Consider the following 24,596-nt stretch of genomic DNA (forward strand, 5'->3'; position numbering starts at 1 on the left):
CTGTCCCCGTGTGCCTGCCCCTCGTGTGTGTCCCCCCTCTGCCTGCCCCTCGTGTGTCCCCCTCTGCCTGCCCCTCGTGTGTGTGTGTGTCCCTCTGCCTGCCCCTCGTGTGTGTGTCCACCTCTGCCTGCCCCTCGTGTGTCCCCCTCAGCCTGCCCCTCGTGTGTCCCCCTCTGCCTGCCCCTCATATATATGTGTGTGTGTCCCCCTCTGCCTGCCCCTCGTGTGTGTGTCCCCCTCTGCCTGCCCCTCGTGTGTGTCCCTCTGCCTGCCCCTCGTGTGTGTGTGTCCGTCTGCCTGCCCCTCGTGTGTGTGTCCCCCTCTGCCTGCCCCTCGTGTGTCCCTCTCTGCCTGCCCCTCGTGTGTGTGTGTCCCCCTCTGGCTGCCCCTCGTGTCTGTGTCCCCCTCTGCCTGCCCCTCGTGTGTCCCCCTCTGCCTGCCCCTCGTGTGTGTGTGTCCCCCTCTGCCTGCCCCTCGTGCGTGTGTGTGTCCCCCTCTGCCTGCCCCTCGTGTGTGTGTGTCCCCCTCTGCCTGCCCCTCGTGTGTGTGTGTGTCCCTCTGCCTGCCCCTCGTGTGTCCCCCTCTGCCTGCCCCTCGTGTGTGTGTGTGTCCCTCTGCCTGCCTCTCGTGTGTGTGTCCCCCTCTGCCTGCCCCTCGTGTGTCCCCCTCTGCCTGCCCCTCGTGTGTGTGTGTGTCCCCCTCTGGCTGCCCCTCGTGTGTGTGTCCCCCTCTGCCTGCCCCTCGTGTGTCCCCCTCTGCCTACCCCTCGTGTGTGTGTGTCCCCCTCTGCCTGCCCCTCGTGTGTGTGTGTGTCTCTCTGCCTGCCCCTCGTGTGTGTGTGTGTCCCTCTGCCTGCCCCTCGTGTGTGTGTGTCCCCCTCTGCCTGCCCCTCGTGTGTGTGTGTGTGTGTTCCTCTGCCTGCCCCTCGTGTGGGGCAGGCAGAGGGACACACACACACACAATCAGGGCTTTCAACATGTTTGCCCAACTGTGTGCGTGTGGGTTGCAGGAGCACTTATGCCGGTCTCGTAGTGGCGAGATCCGGCAGGAGTTGGAGTGTAAGGGCCTGCGAGAGGTGCTTGAGGCCTCAGAGAAACGCGGGACAGAGCTGGAGCTGCGGCGCCGCTCACTGGAGGGGGAGCTAGAGCGGGCACGACTAAGCCTGGCAAAGAGAGAAGTGGAGGCTCAGGCTCTGGGGGAGAGAGCACAGGAGCTGCAGGAGCATCTGGGGGAGAGCGAGGACAGAGAGGCTGCACTGCAGAGGGAGGTGCAGCGGCTCAGCCTGGCACTGTCCAGGGCACAGGACGGCGAGCGGCATCAGCAGGAGAAGTCACAGGAGCTGACACAGGCGCTGGGAGAGGCAGCAACTGGCAGGGGCAACCTGCAAGAAGATGTGAGCAGGCTACAGGGCGCACTGACTGCAGCTGAGCAGGATAGGAGGGTGCTACAGGTAACTCAGACACACATGCTTGTATTATCACATAACGACCTACATAGATCAAAACGCACAGGTACACAAATAGATACTGAAAAACATACAAATATATGAATACAATGAGCCACAAACGACACACACATATTAAAATTACAATGTAAATGCAAGCACAAATAGACACACAGCAGGTACACTGCTGGTCACAGCATGACACAGACATACTGATACTAAAACACACAAAGATGAACAGACACACACACTCTCTTATTTGTTTGTGATAACCCTGTGTCTCCCCGTCCCAGGAGCGCCTGGATTCTATGCGTCAGGCTCTAAGTGACAGCAAGAGGCAGAACCAGCGCCTCTCACAGACTGTCCAGGAGCAGCAGCAGCAGCTGGGAGAGATACAGCTGACCTGCAGGGAGCTGCAGGCGAGAGCCGAGGACCTGCAGCAGGTGAGAGGGAGGAGGAAGCTGGGATAAGGGAAAGGGACGGGTGGACCTGAAAGGACGGCAAAAATCCTGTGGAAAGTTAAAGGATAGAGAGAGGCGAACCTGCAGTGAGGAAAGGGCTGGGGAAAGGATCTTCAGCGGGTGAAGCTGCAGCAAATAAATACCATGTATCTGTTGCTTGAAGGCCCTGCGGAAGCAGCAGCAAAGGGAGGATGAGCAGGGAGCTGGGCTGCTGGAGCTGCAGGAGAGAGTGAAGATGCTGCAGGGAGACAGGGCACAGACAGAGATGGCCAAACAGGAGATTCAGCACACAGCAAGTCTTCTGGAGAAAGGGAACAGCACGCTGAGAGCCGCCCTGGATAAGGTCAGAGGGCAGGGGGGAAACCTAAATACTAACTTCCTGCGACATGCTTCTTCCTACGGGAGCATCTCCAAAGAGCCTCAGTGTGTCTCTTCCTACTGGAGGAACACATGCTTTAGGACAATATCCGCACAGCGCCATCGCCATCGCGCCATTTCATACGAAGATGGAATCCAAGTTATAAGAATGTTTAACTGCAAAGCGGCGCTGGGCGCCTCTCTCAGGCCACATGTTAACAGTCTAAAGACATCAACACCTTTGTTGCATCTCCCAAAGGGGTTCATTACCCCGAAATGTTGTGCATCTGACAATAGTATTCCCAGTTAACTTTGTTAATGTCATCTTAGACTGTTTGTGTATGGCATCTATCTATGGCAGGGGGCTCAACTCCAGGCCTCAGGACCCCCCAACCAGTCAGGTATCCCAGCTTCAGCACAGCTGGCTCAGTCGAAAGACTGAGCCACTGATTGAGCCAGCTGTGCTGAAGCAGGGACTGACTGAGCCACCTGTACTGAAGCAGAGATCTTGTGAAAACCTGACCTGTTGGGGGCTCTTGAGGGCTGGAGTTGAGCAACTCTGATCTATAACATCCCTGCTTTCCAGATATTCTGGTGAGACACGTGTGGCGCTCTGTGCAGGCACTGTCTAATCTGTGTATACTTGCTAATATAAGCTGTTAGTCTGGTCACACATGCATGTATGTTGCTTTATAACAATGTATATTCGGAGTGCTTATGAACCACATTCTATGGAGGGAATCCGTGTAATCAGAACATCGCGACACAGCGCTAATATACCACATTCTATGGAGGGAATCCGTGTAATCAGAACATCGCGACACAGCGCTCATATACCACATTCTATGGGAGGGAACCCGTGTAATCAGAACATCGCGACACAGCGCTAATATACCACATTCTATGGAGGGAATCCGTGTAATCAGAACATCGCGACACAGCGCTAATATACCACATTCTATGGAGGGAATCCGTGTAATCAGAACATCGCGACACAGCGCTAATATACCACATTCTATGGAGGGAATCCGTGTAATCAGAACACCGCGACACAGCGCTAATATACCACATTCTATGGGAGGGATCCGTGTAATCAGAACATCGCGACACAGCGCTAATATACCACATTCTATGGGAGGGATCGGTGTAATCAGAACATCGCGACACAGCGCTAATATACCACGTTCTATGGGAGGAATCCGTGTAATCAGAACATCGCGACATAGCGCTAATATACCACATTCTATGGAGGGAATCCGTGTAATCAGAACATCGCAACACAGCGCTAATATACCACATTCTATGGGAGGAATCCGTGTAATCAGAACATCGCGACACAGCGCTAATATACCACGTTCTATGGGAGGAATCCGTGTAATCAGAACACCGCGACACAGCGCTAATATACCACATTCTATGGGAGGAATCCGTGTAATCAGAACATCGCGACACAGCGCTAATATACCACATTCTATGGGAGGAATCCGTGTAATCAGAACATCGCGACACAGCGCTAATATACCACATTCTATGGGAGGAATCCGTGTAATCAGAACATCGTGACACAGCGCTAATATACCACATTCTATGGGAGGGAACCCATGTAATCAGAACATCGCGACACAGCGCTAATATACCACATTCTATGGGAGGAATCCGTGTAATCAGAACACCGCGACACAGCGCTAATATACCACATTCTATGGGAGGAATCCGTGTAATCAGAACACCGCGACACAGCGCTAATATACCACATTCTATGGGAGGAATCCGTGTAATCAGAACATCGCGACACAGCGCTAATATACCACATTCTATGGAGGGAATCCGTGTAATCAGAACAACGCGACACAGCGCTAATATACCACATTCTATGGGAGGAATCCGTGTAATCAGAACACCGCGACACAGCGCTAATATACCACATTCTATGGGAGGAATCCGTGTAATCAGAACATCGCGACACAGCGCTAATATACCACATTCTATGGGAGGAATCCGTGTAATCAGAACATCGCGACACAGCGCTAATATACCACATTCTATGGGAGGAATCCGTGTAATCAGAACATCGCGACACAGCGCTAATATACCACATTCTATGGGAGGAATCCGTGTAATCAGAACATCGCGACACAGCGCTAATATACCACATTCTATGGGAGGAATCCGTGTAATCAGAACATCGCGACACAGCGCTAATATACCACATTCTATGGAGGGAATCCGTGTAATCAGAACATCGCGACACAGCGCTAATATACCACATTCTATGGGAGGGAACCGGTGTAATCAGAACATCGCGACACAGCGCTAATATACCACATTCTATGGAGGGAATCCGTGTAATCAGAACATCGCGACACAGCGCTAATATACCACATTCTATGGAGGGAATCCGTGTAATCAGAACATCGCGACACAGCGCTAATATACCACATTCTATGGAGGGAATCCGTGTAATCAGAACATCGCGACACAGCGCTAATATACCACATTCTATGGGAGGAATCCGTGTAATCAGAACATCGCGACACAGCGCTAATATACCACATTCTATGGGAGGAATCCGTGTAATCAGAACATCGCGACACAGCGCTAATATACCACATTCTATGGGAGGGAATCCGTGTAATCAGAACATCGCGACACAGCGCTAATATACCACATTCTATGGGAGGGAACCCGTGTAATCAGAACATCGCGACACAGCGCTAATATACCACATTCTATGGAGGGAATCCGTGTAATCAGAACATCGCGACACAGCGCTAATATACCACATTCTATGGGAGGAATCCGTGTAATCAGAACATCGCGACACAGCGCTAATATACCACATTCTATGGGAGGAATCCGTGTAATCAGAACACCGCGACACAGCGCTAATATACCACATTCTATGGGAGGAATCCGTGTAATCAAAACATCGCGACACAGCGCTAATATACCACATTCTATGGAGGGAATCCGTGTAATCAGAACATCGCGACACAGCGCTAATATACCACATTCTATGGGAGGAATCCGTGTAATCAGAACATCGCGACACAGCGCTAATATACCACATTCTATGGGAGGAATCCGTGTAATCAGAACATCGCGACACAGCGCTAATATACCACATTCTATGGGAGGAATCCGTGTAATCAGAACATCGCGACACAGCGCTAATATACCACATTCTATGGGAGGAATCCGTGTAATCAGAACATCGCGACACAGCGCTAATATACCACATTCTATGGAGGGAATCCGTGTAATCAGAACATCGCGACACAGCGCTCATATACCACATTCTATGGGAGGGATCCGTGTAATCAGAACATCGCGACACAGCGCTAATATACCACATTCTATGGAGGGAACCCGTGTAATCAGAACATCGCGACACAGCGCTAATATACCACATTCTATGGAGGGAATCCGTGTAATCAGAACATCGCGACACAGCGCTAATATACCACATTCTATGGGAGGAATCCGTGTAATCAGAACACCGCGACACAGCGCTAATATACCACATTCTATGGGAGGAATCCGTGTAATCAGAACACCGCGACACAGCGCTAATATACCACATTCTATGGGAGGAATCCGTGTAATCAGAACATCGCGACACAGCGCTAATATACCACATTCTATGGAGGGAATCCGTGTAATCAGAACATCGCGACACAGCGCTAATATACCACATTCTATGGGAGGAATCCGTGTAATCAGAACACCGCGACACAGCGCTAATATACCACATTCTATGGGAGGAATCCGTGTAATCAGAACATCGCGACACAGCGCTAATATACCACATTCTATGGGAGGAATCCGTGTAATCAGAACATCGCGACACAGCGCTAATATACCACATTCTATGGGAGGAATCCGTGTAATCAGAACATCGCGACACAGCGCTAATATACCACATTCTATGGAGGGAATCCGTGTAATCAGAACATCGCGACACAGCGCTAATATACCACATTCTATGGGAGGAATCCGTGTAATCAGAACATCGCGACACAGCGCTAATATACCACGTTCTATGGGAGGAATCCGTGTAATCAGAACATCGCGACACAGCGCTAATATACCACATTCTATGGGAGGAATCCGTGTAATCAGAACATCGCGACACAGCGCTAATATACCACATTCTATGGAGGGAATCCGTGTAATCAGAACATCGCGACACAGCGCTAATATACCACATTCTATGGGAGGGAACCGGTGTAATCAGAACATTCGCGACACAGCGCTAATATACCACATTCTATGGAGGGAATCCGTGTAATCAGAACATCGCGACACAGCGCTAATATACCACATTCTATGGGAGGAATCCGTGTAATCAGAACATCGCGACACAGCGCTAATATACCACATTCTATGGGAGGAATCCGTGTAATCAGAACACCGCGACACAGCGCTAATATACCACATTCTATGGGAGGAATCCGTGTAATCAGAACATCGCGACACAGCGCTAATATACCACATTCTATGGAGGGAATCCGTGTAATCAGAACATCGCGACACAGCGCTAATATACCACATTCTATGGGAGGAATCCGTGTAATCAGAACATCGCGACACAGCGCTAATATACCATATTCTATGGGAGGAATCCGTGTAATCAGAACATCGCGACACAGCGCTAATATACCACATTCTATGGGAGGAATCCGTGTAATCAGAACATCGCGACACAGCGCTAATATACCACATTCTATGGGAGGAATCCGTGTAATCAGAACATCGCGACACAGCGCTAATATACCACATTCTATGGAGGGAATCCGTGTAATCAGAACATCGCGACACAGCGCTCATATACCACATTCTATGGGAGGGATCCGTGTAATCAGAACATCGCGACACAGCGCTAATATACCACATTCTATGGGAGGGAACCCGTGTAATCAGAACATCGCGACACAGCGCTAATATACCACATTCTATGGAGGGAATCCGTGTAATCAGAACATCGCGACACAGCGCTAATATACCACATTCTATGGGAGGAATCCGTGTAATCAGAACATCGCGACACAGCGCTAATATACCACATTCTATGGGAGGAATCCGTGTAATCAGAACATCGCGACACAGCGCTAATATACCACATTCTATGGGAGGAATCCGTGTAATCAGAACATCGCAACACAGCGCTAATATACCACATTCTATGGGAGGGAATCCGTGTAATCAGAACATCGCGACACAGCGCTAATATACCACATTCTATGGGAGGAATCCGTGTAATCAGAACATCGCGACACAGCGCTAATATACCACATTCTATGGGAGGGAATCCGTGTAATCAGAACATCGCGACACAGCGCTAATATACCACATTCTATGGGAGGAATCCGTGTAATCAGAACATCGCGACACAGCGCTAATATACCACATTCTATGGGAGGGATCCGTGTAATCAGAACACCGCGACACAGCGCTAATATACCACATTCTATGGGAGGAATCCGTGTAATCAGAACACCGCGACACAGCGCTAATATACCACATTCTATGGGAGGAATCCGTGTAATCAGAACATCGCGACACAGCGCTAATATACCACATTCTATGGGAGGAATCCGTGTAATCAGAACACCGCGACACAGCGCTAATATACCACATTCTATGGGAGGGAATCCGTGTAATCAGAACATCGCGACACAGCGCTAATATACCACATTCTATGGAGGGAACCCGTGTAATCAGAACATCGCGACACAGCGCTAATATACCACATTCTATGGGAGGGAATCCGTGTAATCAGAACATCGCGACACAGCGCTAATATACCACATTCTATGGGAGGGAACCCGTGTAATCAGAACATCGCGACACAGCGCTAATATACCACATTCTATGGAGGGAATCCGTGTAATCAGAACATCGTGACACAGCGCTAATATACCACATTCTATGGAGGGAATCCGTGTAATCAGAACATCGCGACACAGCGCTAATATACCACATTCTATGGGAGGAATCCGTGTAATCAGAACATCGCAACACAGCGCTAATATACCACATTCTATGGGAGGGATCCGTGTAATCAGAACATCGCGACACAGCGCTAATATACCACATTCTATGGGAGGAATCCGTGTAATCAGAACATCGCGACACAGCGCTAATATACCACATTCTATGGGTGGAATCCGTGTAATCAGAACATCGCGACACAGCGCTAATATACCACATTCTATGCGAGGAATCCGTGTAATCAGAACATCGCGACACAGCGCTAATATACCACATTCTATGGGAGGAATCCGTGTAATCAGAACATCGCGACACAGCGCTAATATACCACATTCTATGGGAGAAATCCGTGTAATCAGAACATCGCGACACAGCGCTAATATACCACATTCTATGGGAGGAATCCGTGTAATCAGAACATCGCGACACAGCGCTAATATACCACATTCTATGGGAGGGAATCCGTGTAATCAGAACATCGCGACACAAGCGCTAATATACCACATTCTATGGGAGGGAATCCGTGTAATCAGAACATCGCGACACAGCGCTAATATACCACATTCTATGGGAGGAATCCGTGTAATCAGAACATCGCGACACAGCGCTAATATACCACATTCTATGGGAGGAATCCGTGTAATCAGAACATCGCGACACAGCGCTAATATACCACATTCTATGGGAGGAATCCGTGTAATCAGAACATCGCGACACAGCGCTAATATACCACATTCTATGGAGGGAATCCGTGTAATCAGAACATCGCGACACAGCGCTAATATACCACATTCTATGGGAGGAATCCGTGTAATCAGAACACCGCGACACAGCGCTAATATACCACATTCTATGGGAGGGAATCCGTGTAATCAGAACATCGCGACACAGCGCTAATATACCACATTCTATGGGAGGAATCCGTGTAATCAGAACATCGCGACACAGCGCTAATATACCACATTCTATGGGAGGGAATCCGTGTAATCAGAACACCGCGACACAGCGCTAATATACCACATTCTATGGGAGGAATCCGTGTAATCAGAACATCGCGACACAGCGCTAATATACCACATTCTATGGAGGGAATCCGTGTAATCAGAACATCGCGACACAGCGCTAATATACCACATTCTATGGGAGGAATCCGTGTAATCAGAACATCGCGACACAGCGCTAATATACCATATTCTATGGGAGGAATCCGTGTAATCAGAACATCGCGACACAGCGCTAATATACCACATTCTATGGGAGGAATCCGTGTAATCAGAACATCGCGACACAGCGCTAATATACCACATTCTATGGGAGGAATCCGTGTAATCAGAACATCGCGACACAGCGCTAATATACCACATTCTATGGAGGGAATCCGTGTAATCAGAACATCGCGACACAGCGCTAATATACCACATTCTATGGGAGGGAATCCGTGTAATCAGAACATCGCGACACAGCGCTAATATACCACATTCTATGGGAGGGAATCCCGTGTAATCAGAACATCGCGACACAGCGCTAATATACCACATTCTATGGAGGGAATCCGTGTAATCAGAACATCGCGACACAGCGCTAATATACCACATTCTATGGGAGGAATCCGTGTAATCAGAACATCGCGACACAGCGCTAATATACCACATTCTATGGGAGGAATCCGTGTAATCAGAACATCGCGACACAGCGCTAATATACCACATTCTATGGGAGGAATCCGTGTAATCAGAACATCGCGACACAGCGCTAATATACCACATTCTATGGGAGGGAATCCGTGTAATCAGAACATCGCGACACAGCGCTAATATACCACATTCTATGGGAGGAATCCGTGTAATCAGAACATCGCGACACAGCGCTAATATACCACATTCTATGGGAGGGAATCCGTGTAATCAGAACATCGCGACACAGCGCTAATATACCACATTCTATGGGAGGAATCCGTGTAATCAGAACATCGCGACACAGCGCTAATATACCACATTCTATGGGAGGGAATCCGTGTAATCAGAACATCCGCGACACAGCGCTAATATACCACATTCTATGGGAGGAATCCGTGTAATCAGAACACCGCGACACAGCGCTAATATACCACATTCTATGGGAGGAATCCGTGTAATCAGAACATCGCGACACAGCGCTAATATACCACATTCTATGGGAGGAATCCGTGTAATCAGAACACCGCGACACAGCGCTAATATACCACATTCTATGGGAGGGAATCCGTGTAATCAGAACATCGCGACACAGCGCTAATATACCACATTCTATGGAGGGAACGAGGGAATCCGTGTAATCAGAACATCGCGACACAGTGCTAATATACCACATTCTATGGGAGGAATCCGTGTAATCAGAACATCGCGACACAGCGCTAATGTACCACATTCTATGGGAGGAATCCGTGTAATCAGAACATCGCGACACAGCGCTAATATACCACATTCTATGTGAGGAATCCGTGTAATCAGAACATCGCGACACAGCGCTAATATACCACATTCTATGGGAGGAATCCGTGTAATCAGAACATCGCGACACAGCGCTAATATACCACATTCTATGGGAGGAATCCGTGTAATCAGAACATCGCGACACAGCGCTAATATACCACATTCTATGGGAGGAATCCGTGTAATCAGAACATCGCGACACAGCGCTAATATACCACATTCTATGGAGGGAATCCGTGTAATCAGAACATCGCGACACAGCGCTAATATACCACATTCTATGGGAGGAATCCGTGTAATCAGAACATCGCGACACAGCGCTAATATACCACATTCTATGGGAGGAATCCGTGTAATCAGAACATCGCGACACAGCGCTAATATACCACATTCTATGGGAGGAATCCGTGTAATCAGAACATCGCGACACAGCGCTAATATACCACATTCTATGGGAGGGAATCCGTGTAATCAGAACATCGCGACACAGCGCTAATATACCACATTCTATGGAGGGAATCCGTGTAATCAGAACATCGCGACACAGCGCTAATATACCACATTCTATGGAGGGAATCCGTGTAATCAGAACATCGCGACACAGCGCTAATATACCACATTCTATGGGAGGAATCCGTGTAATCAGAACACCGCGACACAGCGCTAATATACCACATTCTATGGAGGGAATCCGTGTAATCAGAACATCGCAACACAGCGCTAATATACCACATTTTATGGGAGGAATCCGTGTAATCAGAACACCGCGACACAGCGCTAATAAACCACATTCTATGGGAGGAATCCGTGTAATCAGAACATCGCGACACAGCACTAATATACCACATTCTATGGGAGGAATCCGTGTAATCAAAACATCGCGACACAGCGCTAATATACCACATTCTATGGGAGGAATCCGTGTAATCAGAACATCGCGACACAGCGCTAATATACCACATTCTATGGGAGGAATCCGTGTAATCAGAACATCGCGACACAGCGCTAATATACCACATTCTATGGGAGGAATCCGTGTAATCAGAACATCGCGACACAGCGCTAATATACCACATTCTATGGGAGGAATCCGTGTAATCAGAACACCGCGACACAGCGCTAATATACCACATTCTATGGAGGGAATCCGTGTAATCAGAACATCGCGACACAGCGCTAATATACCACATTCTATGGGAGGAATCCGTGTAATCAGAACACCGCGACACAGCGCTAATATACCACATTCTATGGAGGGAATCCGTGTAATCAGAACATCGCGACACAGCGCTAATATACCACATTCTATGGAGGGAATCCGTGTAATCAGAACATCGCGACACAGCGCTAATATACCACATTCTATGGGAGGAATCCGTGTAATCAGAACACCGCGACACAGCGCTAATATACCACATTCTATGGAGGGAATCCGTGTAATCAGAACATCGCAACACAGCGCTAATATACCACATTTTATGGGAGGAATCCGTGTAATCAGAACATCGCGACACAGCGCTAATATACCACATTCTATGGGAGGAATCCGTGTAATCAAAACATCGCGACACAGCGCTAATATACCACATTCTATGGGAGGAATCCGTGTAATCAGAACATCGCGACACAGCGCTAATATACCACATTCTATGGGAGGAATCCGTGTAATCAGAACATCGCGACACAGCGCTAATATACCACATTCTATGGGAGGAATCCGTGTAATCAGAACATCGCGACACAGCGCTAATATACCACATTCTATGGGAGGAATCCGTGTAATCAGAACATCGCGACACAGCGCTAATATACCACATTCTATGGAGGGAATCCAATCAGAACATCGCGACACAGCGCTAATATACCACATTCTATGGGAGGGAATCCGTGTAATCAGAACATCGCGACACAGCGCTAATATACCACATTGTATGGGAGGAATCCGTGTAATCAGAACACCGCGACACAGCGCTAATATACCACGTTCTATGGGAGGAATCCGTGTAATCAGAACATCGCGACACAGCGCTAATATACCACTTTCTATGGGAGGAATCCGTGTAATCAAAACATCGCGACACAGCGCTAATATACCACATTCTATGGGAGGAATCCGTGTAATCAGAACATCGCGACACAGCGCTAATATACCACATTCTATGGGAGGAATCCGTGTAATCAGAACATCGCGACACAGCGCTAATATACCACATTCTATGGGAGGAATCCGTGTAATCAGAACATCGCGACACAGCGCTAATATACCACATTCTATGGGAGGAATCCGTGTAATCAGAACATCGCGACACAGCGCTAATATACCACATTCTATGGAGGGAATCCGTGTAATCAGAACATCGCGACACAGCGCTAATATACCACATTCTATGGAGGGAATCCGTGTAATCAGAACATCGCGACACAGCGCTAATATACCACATTCTATGGAGGGAATCCGTGTAATCAGAACATCGCGACACAGCGCTAATATACCACATTCTATGGAGGGAATCCGTGTAATCAGAACATCGCGACACAGCGCTAATATACCACATTCTATGGGAGGAATCCGTGTAATCAGAACATCGCGACACAGCGCTAATATACCACATTCTATGGGAGGAATCCGTGTAATCAGAACATCGCGACACAGCGCTAATATACCACATTCTATGGAGGGAATCCGTGTAATCAGAACATCGCGACACAGCGCTAATATACCACATTCTATGGGAGGAATCCGTGTAATCAGAACATCGCGACACAGCGCTAATATACCACAGTTCTATGGGAGGAATCCGTGTAATCAGAACATCGCGACACAGCGCTAATATACCACATTCTATGGGAGGAATCCGTGTAATCAGAACATCGCGACACAGCGCTAATATACCACATTCTATGGAGGGAATCCGTGTAATCAGAACATCGCGACACAGCTGCTAATATACCACATTCTATGGGAGGAATCCGTGTAATCAGAACATCGCGACACAGCGCTAATATACCACATTCTATGGGAGGAATCCGTGTAATCAGAACATCGCGACACAGCGCTAATATACCACATTCTATGGGAGGAATCCGTGTAATCAGAACATCGCGACACAGCGCTAATATACCACATTCTATGGGAGGAATCCGTGTAATCAGAACATCGCGACACAGCGCTAATATACCACATTCTATGGGAGGAATCCGTGTAATCAGAACATCGCGACACAGCGCTAATATACCACATTCTATGGGAGGAATCCGTGTAATCAGAACATCGCGACACAGCGCTAATATACCACATTCTATGGAGGGAATCCGTGTAATCAGAACATCGCGACACAGCGCTAATATACCACATTCTATGGGAGGAATCCGTGTAATCAGAACATCGCGACACAGCGCGCTAATATACCACATTCTATGGGAGGAATCCGTGTAATCAGAACATCGCGACACAGCGCTAATATACCACATTCTATGGGAGGAATCCGTGTAATCAGAACATCGCGACACAGCGCTAATATACCACATTCTATGGGAGGGAATCCGTGTAATCAGAACATCGCGACACAGCGCTAATATACCACATTCTATGGAGGGAATCCGTGTAATCAGAACATCGCGACACAGCGCTAATATACCACATTCTATGGAGGGAATCCGTGTAATCAGAACATCGCGACACAGCGCTAATATACCACATTCTATGGGAGGAATCCGTGTAATCAGAACACCGCGACACAGCGCTAATATACCACATTCTATGGAGGGAATCCGTGTAATCAGAACATCGCAACACAGCGCTAATATACCACATTTTATGGGAGGAATCCGTGTAATCAGAACACCGCGACACAGCGCTAATAAACCACATTCTATGGGAGGAATCCGTGTAATCAGAACATCGCGACACAGCACTAATATACCACATTCTATGGGAGGAATCCGTGTAATCAAAACATCGCGACACAGCGCTAATATACCACATTCTATGGGAGGAATCCGTGTAATCAGAACATCGCGACACAGCGCTAATATACCACATTCTATGGGAGGAATCCGTGTAATCAGAACATCGCGACACAGCGCTAATATACCACATTCTATGGGAGGAATCCGTGTAATCAGAACATCGCGACACAGCGCTAATATACCACATTCTATGGGAGGAATCCGTGTAATCAGAACACCGCGACACAGCGCTAATATACCACATTCTATGGAGGGAATCCGTGTAATCAGAACATCGCGACACAGCGCTAATATACCACATTCTATGGGAGGAATCCGTGTAATCAGAACACCGCGACACAGCGCTAATATACCACATTCTATGGAGGGAATCCGTGTAATCAGAACATCGCGACACAGCGCTAATATACCACATTCTATGGGAGGAATCCGTGTAATCAGAACACCGCGACACAGCGCTAATATACCACATTCTATGGAGGGAATCCGTGTAATCAGAACATCGCAACACAGCGCTAATATACCACATTTTATGGGAGGAATCCGTGTAATCAGAACATCGCGACACAGCGCTAATATACCACATTCTATGGGAGGAATCCGTGTAATCAAAACATCGCGACACAGCGCTAATATACCACATTCTATGGGAGGAATCCGTGTAATCAGAACATCGCGACACAGCGCTAATATACCACATTCTATGGAGGAATCCGTGTAATCAGAACATCGCGACACAGCGCTAATATACCACATTCTATGGGAGGAATCCGTGTAATCAGAACATCGCGACACAGCGCTAATATACCACATTCTATGGGAGGAATCCGTGTAATCAGAACATCGCGACACAGCGCTAATATACCACATTCTATGGAGGGAATCCGTGTAATCAGAACATCGCGACACAGCGCTAATATACCACATTCTATGGGAGGGAATCCGTGTAATCAGAACATCGCGACACAGCGCTAATATACCACATTGTATGGGAGGAATCCGTGTAATCAGAACACCGCGACACAGCGCTAATATACCACGTTCTATGGGAGGAATCCGTGTAATCAGAACATCGCGACACAGCGCTAATATACCACATTCTATGGGAGGAATCCGTGTAATCAAAACATCGCGACACAGCGCTAATATACCACATTCTATGGGAGGAATCCGTGTAATCAGAACATCGCGACACAGCGCTAATATACCACATTCTATGGGAGGAATCCGTGTAATCAGAACATCGCGACACAGCGCTAATATACCACATTCTATGGGAGGAATCCGTGTAATCAGAACATCGCGACACAGCGCTAATATACCACATTCTATGGGAGGAATCCGTGTAATCAGAACATCGCGACACAGCGCTAATATACCACATTCTATGGAGGGAATCCGTGTAATCAGAACATCGCGACACAGCGCTAATATACCACATTCTATGGAGGGAATCCGTGTAATCAGAACATCGCGACACAGCGCTAATATACCACATTCTATGGAGGGAATCCGTGTAATCAGAACATCGCGACACAGCGCTAATATACCACATTCTATGGAGGGAATCCGTGTAATCAGAACATCGCGACACAGCGCTAATATACCACATTCTATGGGAGGAATCCGTGTAATCAGAACATCGCGACACAGCGCTAATATACCACATTCTATGGGAGGAATCCGTGTAATCAGAACATCGCGACACAGCGCTAATATACCACATTCTATGGAGGGAATCCGTGTAATCAGAACATCGCGACACAGCGCTAATATACCACATTCTATGGGAGGAATCCGTGTAATCAGAACATCGCGACACAGCGCTAATATACCACGTTCTATGGGAGGAACCCGTGTAATCAGAACATCGCGACACAGCGCTAATATACCACATTCTATGGGAGGAACCCGTGTAATCAGAACATCGCGACACAGCGCTAATATACCACGTTCTATGGAGGGAACCCGTGTAATCAGAACATCGCGACACAGCGCTAATACACCACATTCTATGGGAGGAATCCGTGTAATCAGAACATCGCGACACAGCGCTAATATACCACATTCTATGGGAGGAATCCGTGTAATCAGAACATCGCGACACAGCGCTAATATACCACATTCTATGGGAGGAATCCGTGTAATCAGAACATCGCGACACAGCGCTAATATACCACGTTCTATGGAGGGAACCCGTGTAATCAGAACATCGCGACACAGCGCTAATATACCACATTCTATGGGAGGAATCCGTGTAATCAGAACATCGCGACACAGCGCTAATATACCACATTCTATGGAGGGAATCCGTGTAATCAGAACATCGCGACACAGCGCTAATATACCACATTCTATGGGAGGGAATACGTGTAATCAGAACATCGCGACACAGCGCTAATATACCACATTCTATGGGAGGAATCCGTGTAATCAGAACATCGCGACACAGCGCTAATATACCACATTCTATGGGAGGAATCCGTGTAATCAGAACATCGCGACACAGCGCTAATATACCACATTCTATGGGAGGAATCCGTGTAATCAGAACATCGCGACACAGCGCTAATATACCACATTCTATGGAGGGAATCCGTGTAATCAGAACATCGCGACACAGCGCTAATATACCACATTCTATGGGAGGAATCCGTGTAATCAGAACATCGCGACACAGCGCTAATATACCACATTCTATGGGAGGGAATCCGTGTAATCAGAACATCGCGACACAGCGCTAATATACCACATTCTATGGGAGGGAACCCGTGTAATCAGAACATCGCGACACAGCGCTAATATACCACATTCTATGGAGGGAATCCGTGTAATCAGAACATCGCGACACAGCGCTAATGTACCACATTCTATGGGAGGAATCCGTGTAATCAGAACATCGCGACACAGCGCTAATATACCACATTCTATGGGAGGAATCCGTGTAATCAGAACATCGCGACACAGCGCTAATATACCACATTCTATGGGAGGAATCCGTGTAATCAGAACATCGCGACACAGCGCTAATATACCACATTCTATGGGAGGAATCCGTGTAATCAGAACATCGCGACACAGCGCTAATATACCACATTCTATGGGAGGAATCCGTGTAATCAGAACATCGCGACACAGCGCTAATATACCACATTCTATGGAGGGAATCCGTGTAATCAGAACATCGCGACACAGCGCTAATATACCACATTCTATGGGAGGAATCCGTGTAATCAGAACATCGCGACACAGCGCTAATATACCACATTCTATGGGAGGAATCCGTGTAATCAGAACATCGCGACACAGCGCTAATATACCACATTCTATGGGAGGAATCCGTGTAATCAGAACATCGCGACACAGCGCTAATATACCACATTCTATGGGAGGGAATCCGTGTAATCAGAACATCGCGACACAGCGCTAATATACCACATTCTATGGAGGGAATCCGTGTAATCAGAACATCGCGACACAGCGCTAATATACCACATTCTATGGAGGGAATCCGTGTAATCAGAACATCGCGACACAGCGCTAATATACCACATTCTATGGGAGGAATCCGTGTAATCAGAACACCGCGACACAGCGCTAATATACCACATTCTATGGAGGGAATCCGTGTAATCAGAACATCGCAACACAGCGCTAATATACCACATTTTATGGGAGGAATCCGTGTAATCAGAACACCGCGACACAGCGCTAATATACCACATTCTATGGGAGGAATCCGTGTAATCAAAACATCGCGACACAGCGCTAATATACCACATTCTATGGGAGGAATCCGTGTAATCAGAACATCGCGACACAGCGCTAATATACCACATTCTATGGGAGGAATCCGTGTAATCAGAACATCGCGACACAGCGCTAATATACCACATTCTATGGGAGGAATCCGTGTAATCAGAACATCGCGACACAGCGCTAATATACCACATTCTATGGGAGGAATCCGTGTAATCAGAACATCGCGACACAGCGCTTATATACCACATTCTATGGAGGGAATCCGTGTAATCAGAACATCGCGACACAGCGCTAATATACCACATTCTATGGAGGGAATCCGTGTAATCAGAACATCGCGACACAGCGCTAATATACCACATTCTATGGAGGGAATCCGTGTAATCAGAACATCGCGACACAGCGCTAATATACCACATTCTATGGGAGGAATCCGTGTAATCAGAACATCGCGACACAGCGCTAATATACCACATTCTATGGAGGGAATCCGTGTAATCAGAACATCGCGACACAGCGCTAATATACCACATTCTATGGGAGGAATCCGTGTAATCAGAACATCGCGACACAGCGCTAATATACCACGTTCTATGGGAGGAACCCGTGTAATCAGAACATCGCGACACAGCGCTAATATACCACATTCTATGGGAGGAACCCGTGTAATCAGAACATCGCGACACAGCGCTAATATACCACGTTCTATGGAGGGAACCCGTGTAATCAGAACATCGCGACACAGCGCTAATACACCACATTCTATGGGAGGAATCCGTGTAATCAGAACATCGCGGCACAGCGCTAATATACCACATTCTATGGGAGGAATCCGTGTAATCAGAACATCGCGACACAGCGCTAATATACCACATTCTATGGGAGGAATCCGTGTAATCAGAACATCGCGACACAGCGCTAATATACCACATTCTATGGGAGGAATCCGTGTAATCAGAACATCGCGACACAGCGCTAATATACCACGTTCTATGGAGGGAATCCGTGTAATCAGAACATCGCGACACAGCGCTAATATACCACATTCTATGGAGGGAACCCGTGTAATCAGAACATCGCGACACAGCGCTAATATACCACATTCTATGGGAGGAATCCGTGTAATCAGAACATCGCGACACAGCGCTAATATACCACATTCTATGGAGGGAATCCGTGTAATCAGAACATCGCGACACAGCGCTAATATACCACATTCTATGGGAGGAATCCGTGTAATCAGAACATCGCGACACAGCGCTAATATACCACATTCTATGGAGGGAATCCGTGTAATCAGAACATCGCGACACAGCGCTAATATACCACATTCTATGGGAGGAATCCGTGTAATCAGAACATCGCGACACAGCGCTAATATACCACATTCTATGGGAGGAATCCGTGTAATCAGAACATCGCGACACAGCGCTAATATACCACATTCTATGGAGGGAATCCGTGTAATCAGAACACCGCGACACAGCGCTAATATACCACATTCTATGGGAGGAATCCGTGTAATCAGAACATCGCGACACAGCGCTAATATACCACATTCTATGGGAGGGAATCCGTGTAATCAGAACATCGCGACACAGCGCTAATATACCACATTCTATGGGAGGGAATCCGTGTAATCAGAACATCGCGACACAGCGCTAATATACCACATTCTATGGGAGGAATCCGTGTAATCAGAACATCGCGACACAGCGCTAATATACCACATTCTATGGGAGGGAATCCGTGTAATCAGAACATCGCGACACAGCGCTAATATACCACATTCTATGGGAGGGAATCCGTGTAATCAGAACATCGCGACACAGCGCTAATATACCACATTCTATGGAGGGAACCCGTGTAATCAGAACATCGCGACACAGCGCTAATATACCACATTCTATGGAGGGAATCCGTGTAATCAGAACATCGCGACACAGCGCTAATATACCACGTTCTATGGGAGGAATCCGTGTAATCAGAACATCGCGACACAGCGCTAATATACCACATTCTATGGAGGGAATCCGTGTAATCAGAACACCGCGACACAGCGCTAATATACCACATTCTATGGGAGGAATCCGTGTAATCAGAACATCGCGACACAGCGCTAATATACCACATTCTATGGGAGGGAATCCGTGTAATCAGAACATCGCGACACAGCGCTAATATACCACATTCTATGGAGGGAATCCGTGTAATCAGAACATCGCGACACAGCGCTAATATACCACATTCTATGGGAGGGAATCCGTGTAATCAGAACATCGCGACACAGCGCTAATATACCACATTCTATGGAGGGAATCCGTGTAATCAGAACATCGCGACACAGCGCTAATATACCACATTCTATGGGAGGAATCCGTGTAATCAGAACATCGCGACACAGCGCTAATATACCACATTCTATGGGAGGGAATCCGTGTAATCAGAACATCGCGACACAGCGCTAATATACCACATTCTATGGGAGGGAACCCGTGTAATCAGAACATCACGACACAGCGCTAATATACCACATTCTATGGGAGGAATCCGTGTAATCAGAACATCGCGACACAGCGCTAATATACCACATTCTATGGGAGGAATCCGTGTAATCAGAACATCGCGACACAGCGCTAATATACCACATTCTATGGGAGGAATCCGTGTAATCAGAACATCGCGACACAGCGCTAATATACCACATTCTATGGGAGGAATCCGTGTAATCAGAACACCGCGACACAGCGCTAATATACCACATTCTATGGGAGGAACCCGTGTAATCAGAACATCGCGACACAGCGCTAATATACCACATTCTATGGGAGGGAATACGTGTAATCAGAACATCGCGACACAGCGCTAATATACCACATTCTATGGGAGGAATCCGTGTAATCAGAACATCGCGACACAGCGCTAATATACCACATTCTATGGGAGGAATCCGTGTAATCAGAACATCGCGACACAGCGCTAATATACCACATTCTATGGGAGGAATCCGTGTAATCAGAACATCGCGACACAGCGCTAATATACCACATTCTATGGAGGGAATCCGTGTAATCAGAACATCGCGACACAGCGCTAATATACCACATTCTATGGGAGGAATCCGTGTAATCAGAACATCGCGACACAGCGCTAATATACCACATTCTATGGGAGGGAATCCGTGTAATCAGAACATCGCGACACAGCGCTAATATACCACATTCTATGGGAGGGAACCCGTGTAATCAGAACATCGCGACACAGCGCTAATATACCACATTCTATGGAGGGAATCCGTGTAATCAGAACATCGCGACACAGCGCTAATGTACCACATTCTATGGGAGGAATCCGTGTAATCAGAACATCGCGACACAGCGCTAATATACCACATTCTATGGGAGGAATCCGTGTAATCAGAACATCGCGACACAGCGCTAATATACCACATTCTATGGGAGGAATCCGTGTAATCAGAACATCGCGACACAGCGCTAATATACCACATTCTATGGGAGGAATCCGTGTAATCAGAACATCGCGACACAGCGCTAATATACCACATTCTATGGGAGGAATCCGTGTAATCAGAACATCGCGACACAGCGCTAATATACCACATTCTATGGAGGGAATCCGTGTAATCAGAACATCGCGACACAGCGCTAATATACCACATTCTATGGGAGGAATCCGTGTAATCAGAACATCGCGACACAGCGCTAATATACCACATTCTATGGGAGGAATCCGTGTAATCAGAACATCGCGACACAGCGCTAATATACCACATTCTATGGGAGGAATCCGTGTAATCAGAACATCGCGACACAGCGCTAATATACCACATTCTATGGGAGGGAATCCGTGTAATCAGAACATCGCGACACAGCGCTAATATACCACATTCTATGGAGGGAATCCGTGTAATCAGAACATCGCGACACAGCGCTAATATACCACATTCTATGGAGGGAATCCGTGTAATCAGAACATCGCGACACAGCGCTAATATACCACATTCTATGGGAGGAATCCGTGTAATCAGAACACCGCGACACAGCGCTAATATACCACATTCTATGGAGGGAATCCGTGTAATCAGAACATCGCAACACAGCGCTAATATACCACATTTTATGGGAGGAATCCGTGTAATCAGAACACCGCGACACAGCGCTAATATACCACATTCTATGGGAGGAATCCGTGTAATCAAAACATCGCGACACAGCGCTAATATACCACATTCTATGGGAGGAATCCGTGTAATCAGAACATCGCGACACAGCGCTAATATACCACATTCTATGGGAGGAATCCGTGTAATCAGAACATCGCGACACAGCGCTAATATACCACATTCTATGGGAGGAATCCGTGTAATCAGAACATCGCGACACAGCGCTAATATACCACATTCTATGGGAGGAATCCGTGTAATCAGAACATCGCGACACAGCGCTTATATACCACATTCTATGGAGGGAATCCGTGTAATCAGAACATCGCGACACAGCGCTAATATACCACATTCTATGGAGGGAATCCGTGTAATCAGAACATCGCGACACAGCGCTAATATACCACATTCTATGGAGGGAATCCGTGTAATCAGAACATCGCGACACAGCGCTAATATACCACATTCTATGGGAGGAATCCGTGTAATCAGAACATCGCGACACAGCGCTAATATACCACATTCTATGGAGGGAATCCGTGTAATCAGAACATCGCGACACAGCGCTAATATACCACATTCTATGGGAGGAATCCGTGTAATCAGAACATCGCGACACAGCGCTAATATACCACGTTCTATGGGAGGAACCCGTGTAATCAGAACATCGCGACACAGCGCTAATATACCACATTCTATGGGAGGAACCCGTGTAATCAGAACATCGCGACACAGCGCTAATATACCACGTTCTATGGAGGGAACCCGTGTAATCAGAACATCGCGACACAGCGCTAATACACCACATTCTATGGGAGGAATCCGTGTAATCAGAACATCGCGACACAGCGCTAATATACCACATTCTATGGGAGGAATCCGTGTAATCAGAACATCGCGACACAGCGCTAATATACCACATTCTATGGAGGAATCCGTGTAATCAGAACATCGCGACACAGCGCTAATATACCACATTCTATGGGAGGAATCCGTGTAATCAGAACATCGCGACACAGCGCTAATATACCACATTCTATGGGAGGGAATCCGTGTAATCAGAACATCGCGACACAGCGCTAATATACCACATTCTATGGGAGGAATCCGTGTAATCAGAACATCGCGACACAGCGCTAATATACCACATTCTATGGGAGGGAATCCGTGTAATCAGAACATCGCGACACAGCGCTAATATACCACATTCTATGGGAGGAATCCGTGTAATCAGAACATCGCGACACAGCGCTAATATACCACATTCTATGGGAGGAATCCGTGTAATCAGAACATCGCGACACAGCGCTAATATACCACATTCTATGGAGGAATCCGTGTAATCAGAACATCGCGACACAGCGCTAATATACCACATTCTATGGGAGGAATCCGTGTAATCAGAACATCGCGACACAGCGCTAATATACCACATTCTATGGGAGGGAATCCGTGTAATCAGAACATCGCGACACAGCGCTAATATACCACATTCTATGGGAGGGAATCCGTGTAATCAGAACATCGCGACACAGCGCTAATATACCACATTCTATGGGAGGGAATCCGTGTAATCAGAACATCGCGACACAGCGCTAATATACCACATTCTATGGGAGGGAATCCGTGTAATCAGAACATCGCGACACAGCGCTAATATACCACATTCTATGGGAGGGAATCCGTGTAATCAGAACATCGCGACACAGCGCTAATATACCACATTCTATGGAGGGAATCCGTGTAATCAGAACATCGCGACACAGCGCTAATATACCACATTCTATGGAGGGAATCCGTGTAATCAGAACATCGCGACACAGCGCTAATATACCACATTCTATGGGAGGAATCCGTGTAATCAGAACATCGCGACACAGCGCTAATATACCACATTCTATGGAGGGAATCCGTGTAATCAGAACACGCGACACAGCGCTAATATACCACATTCT

General features: G+C 47.3%; 1 protein-coding gene across 2 annotated transcripts in view; it reads left to right on the plus strand.

The window, feature by feature from the left end:
* CROCC2 (ciliary rootlet coiled-coil, rootletin family member 2) overlaps positions 1–24,596 on the plus strand; it is a 229,604-nt gene that overhangs the window by 171,180 nt on the left and 33,828 nt on the right. For both annotated transcript variants that reach the window (XM_075569542.1, XM_075569543.1), the window contains exons 31-33: positions 1,010–1,450; positions 1,738–1,887; positions 2,069–2,248. In XM_075569542.1, coding sequence (XP_075425657.1) covers positions 1,010–1,450; positions 1,738–1,887; positions 2,069–2,248 — 771 coding nt within the window. The remainder of the gene's footprint in view (positions 1–1,009; positions 1,451–1,737; positions 1,888–2,068; positions 2,249–24,596) is intronic.

This window comes from Ascaphus truei, chromosome 14 (assembly GCF_040206685.1).
Source record: "Ascaphus truei isolate aAscTru1 chromosome 14, aAscTru1.hap1, whole genome shotgun sequence".
NCBI classification, from domain to species: Eukaryota; Metazoa; Chordata; class Amphibia; order Anura; family Ascaphidae; genus Ascaphus; species Ascaphus truei.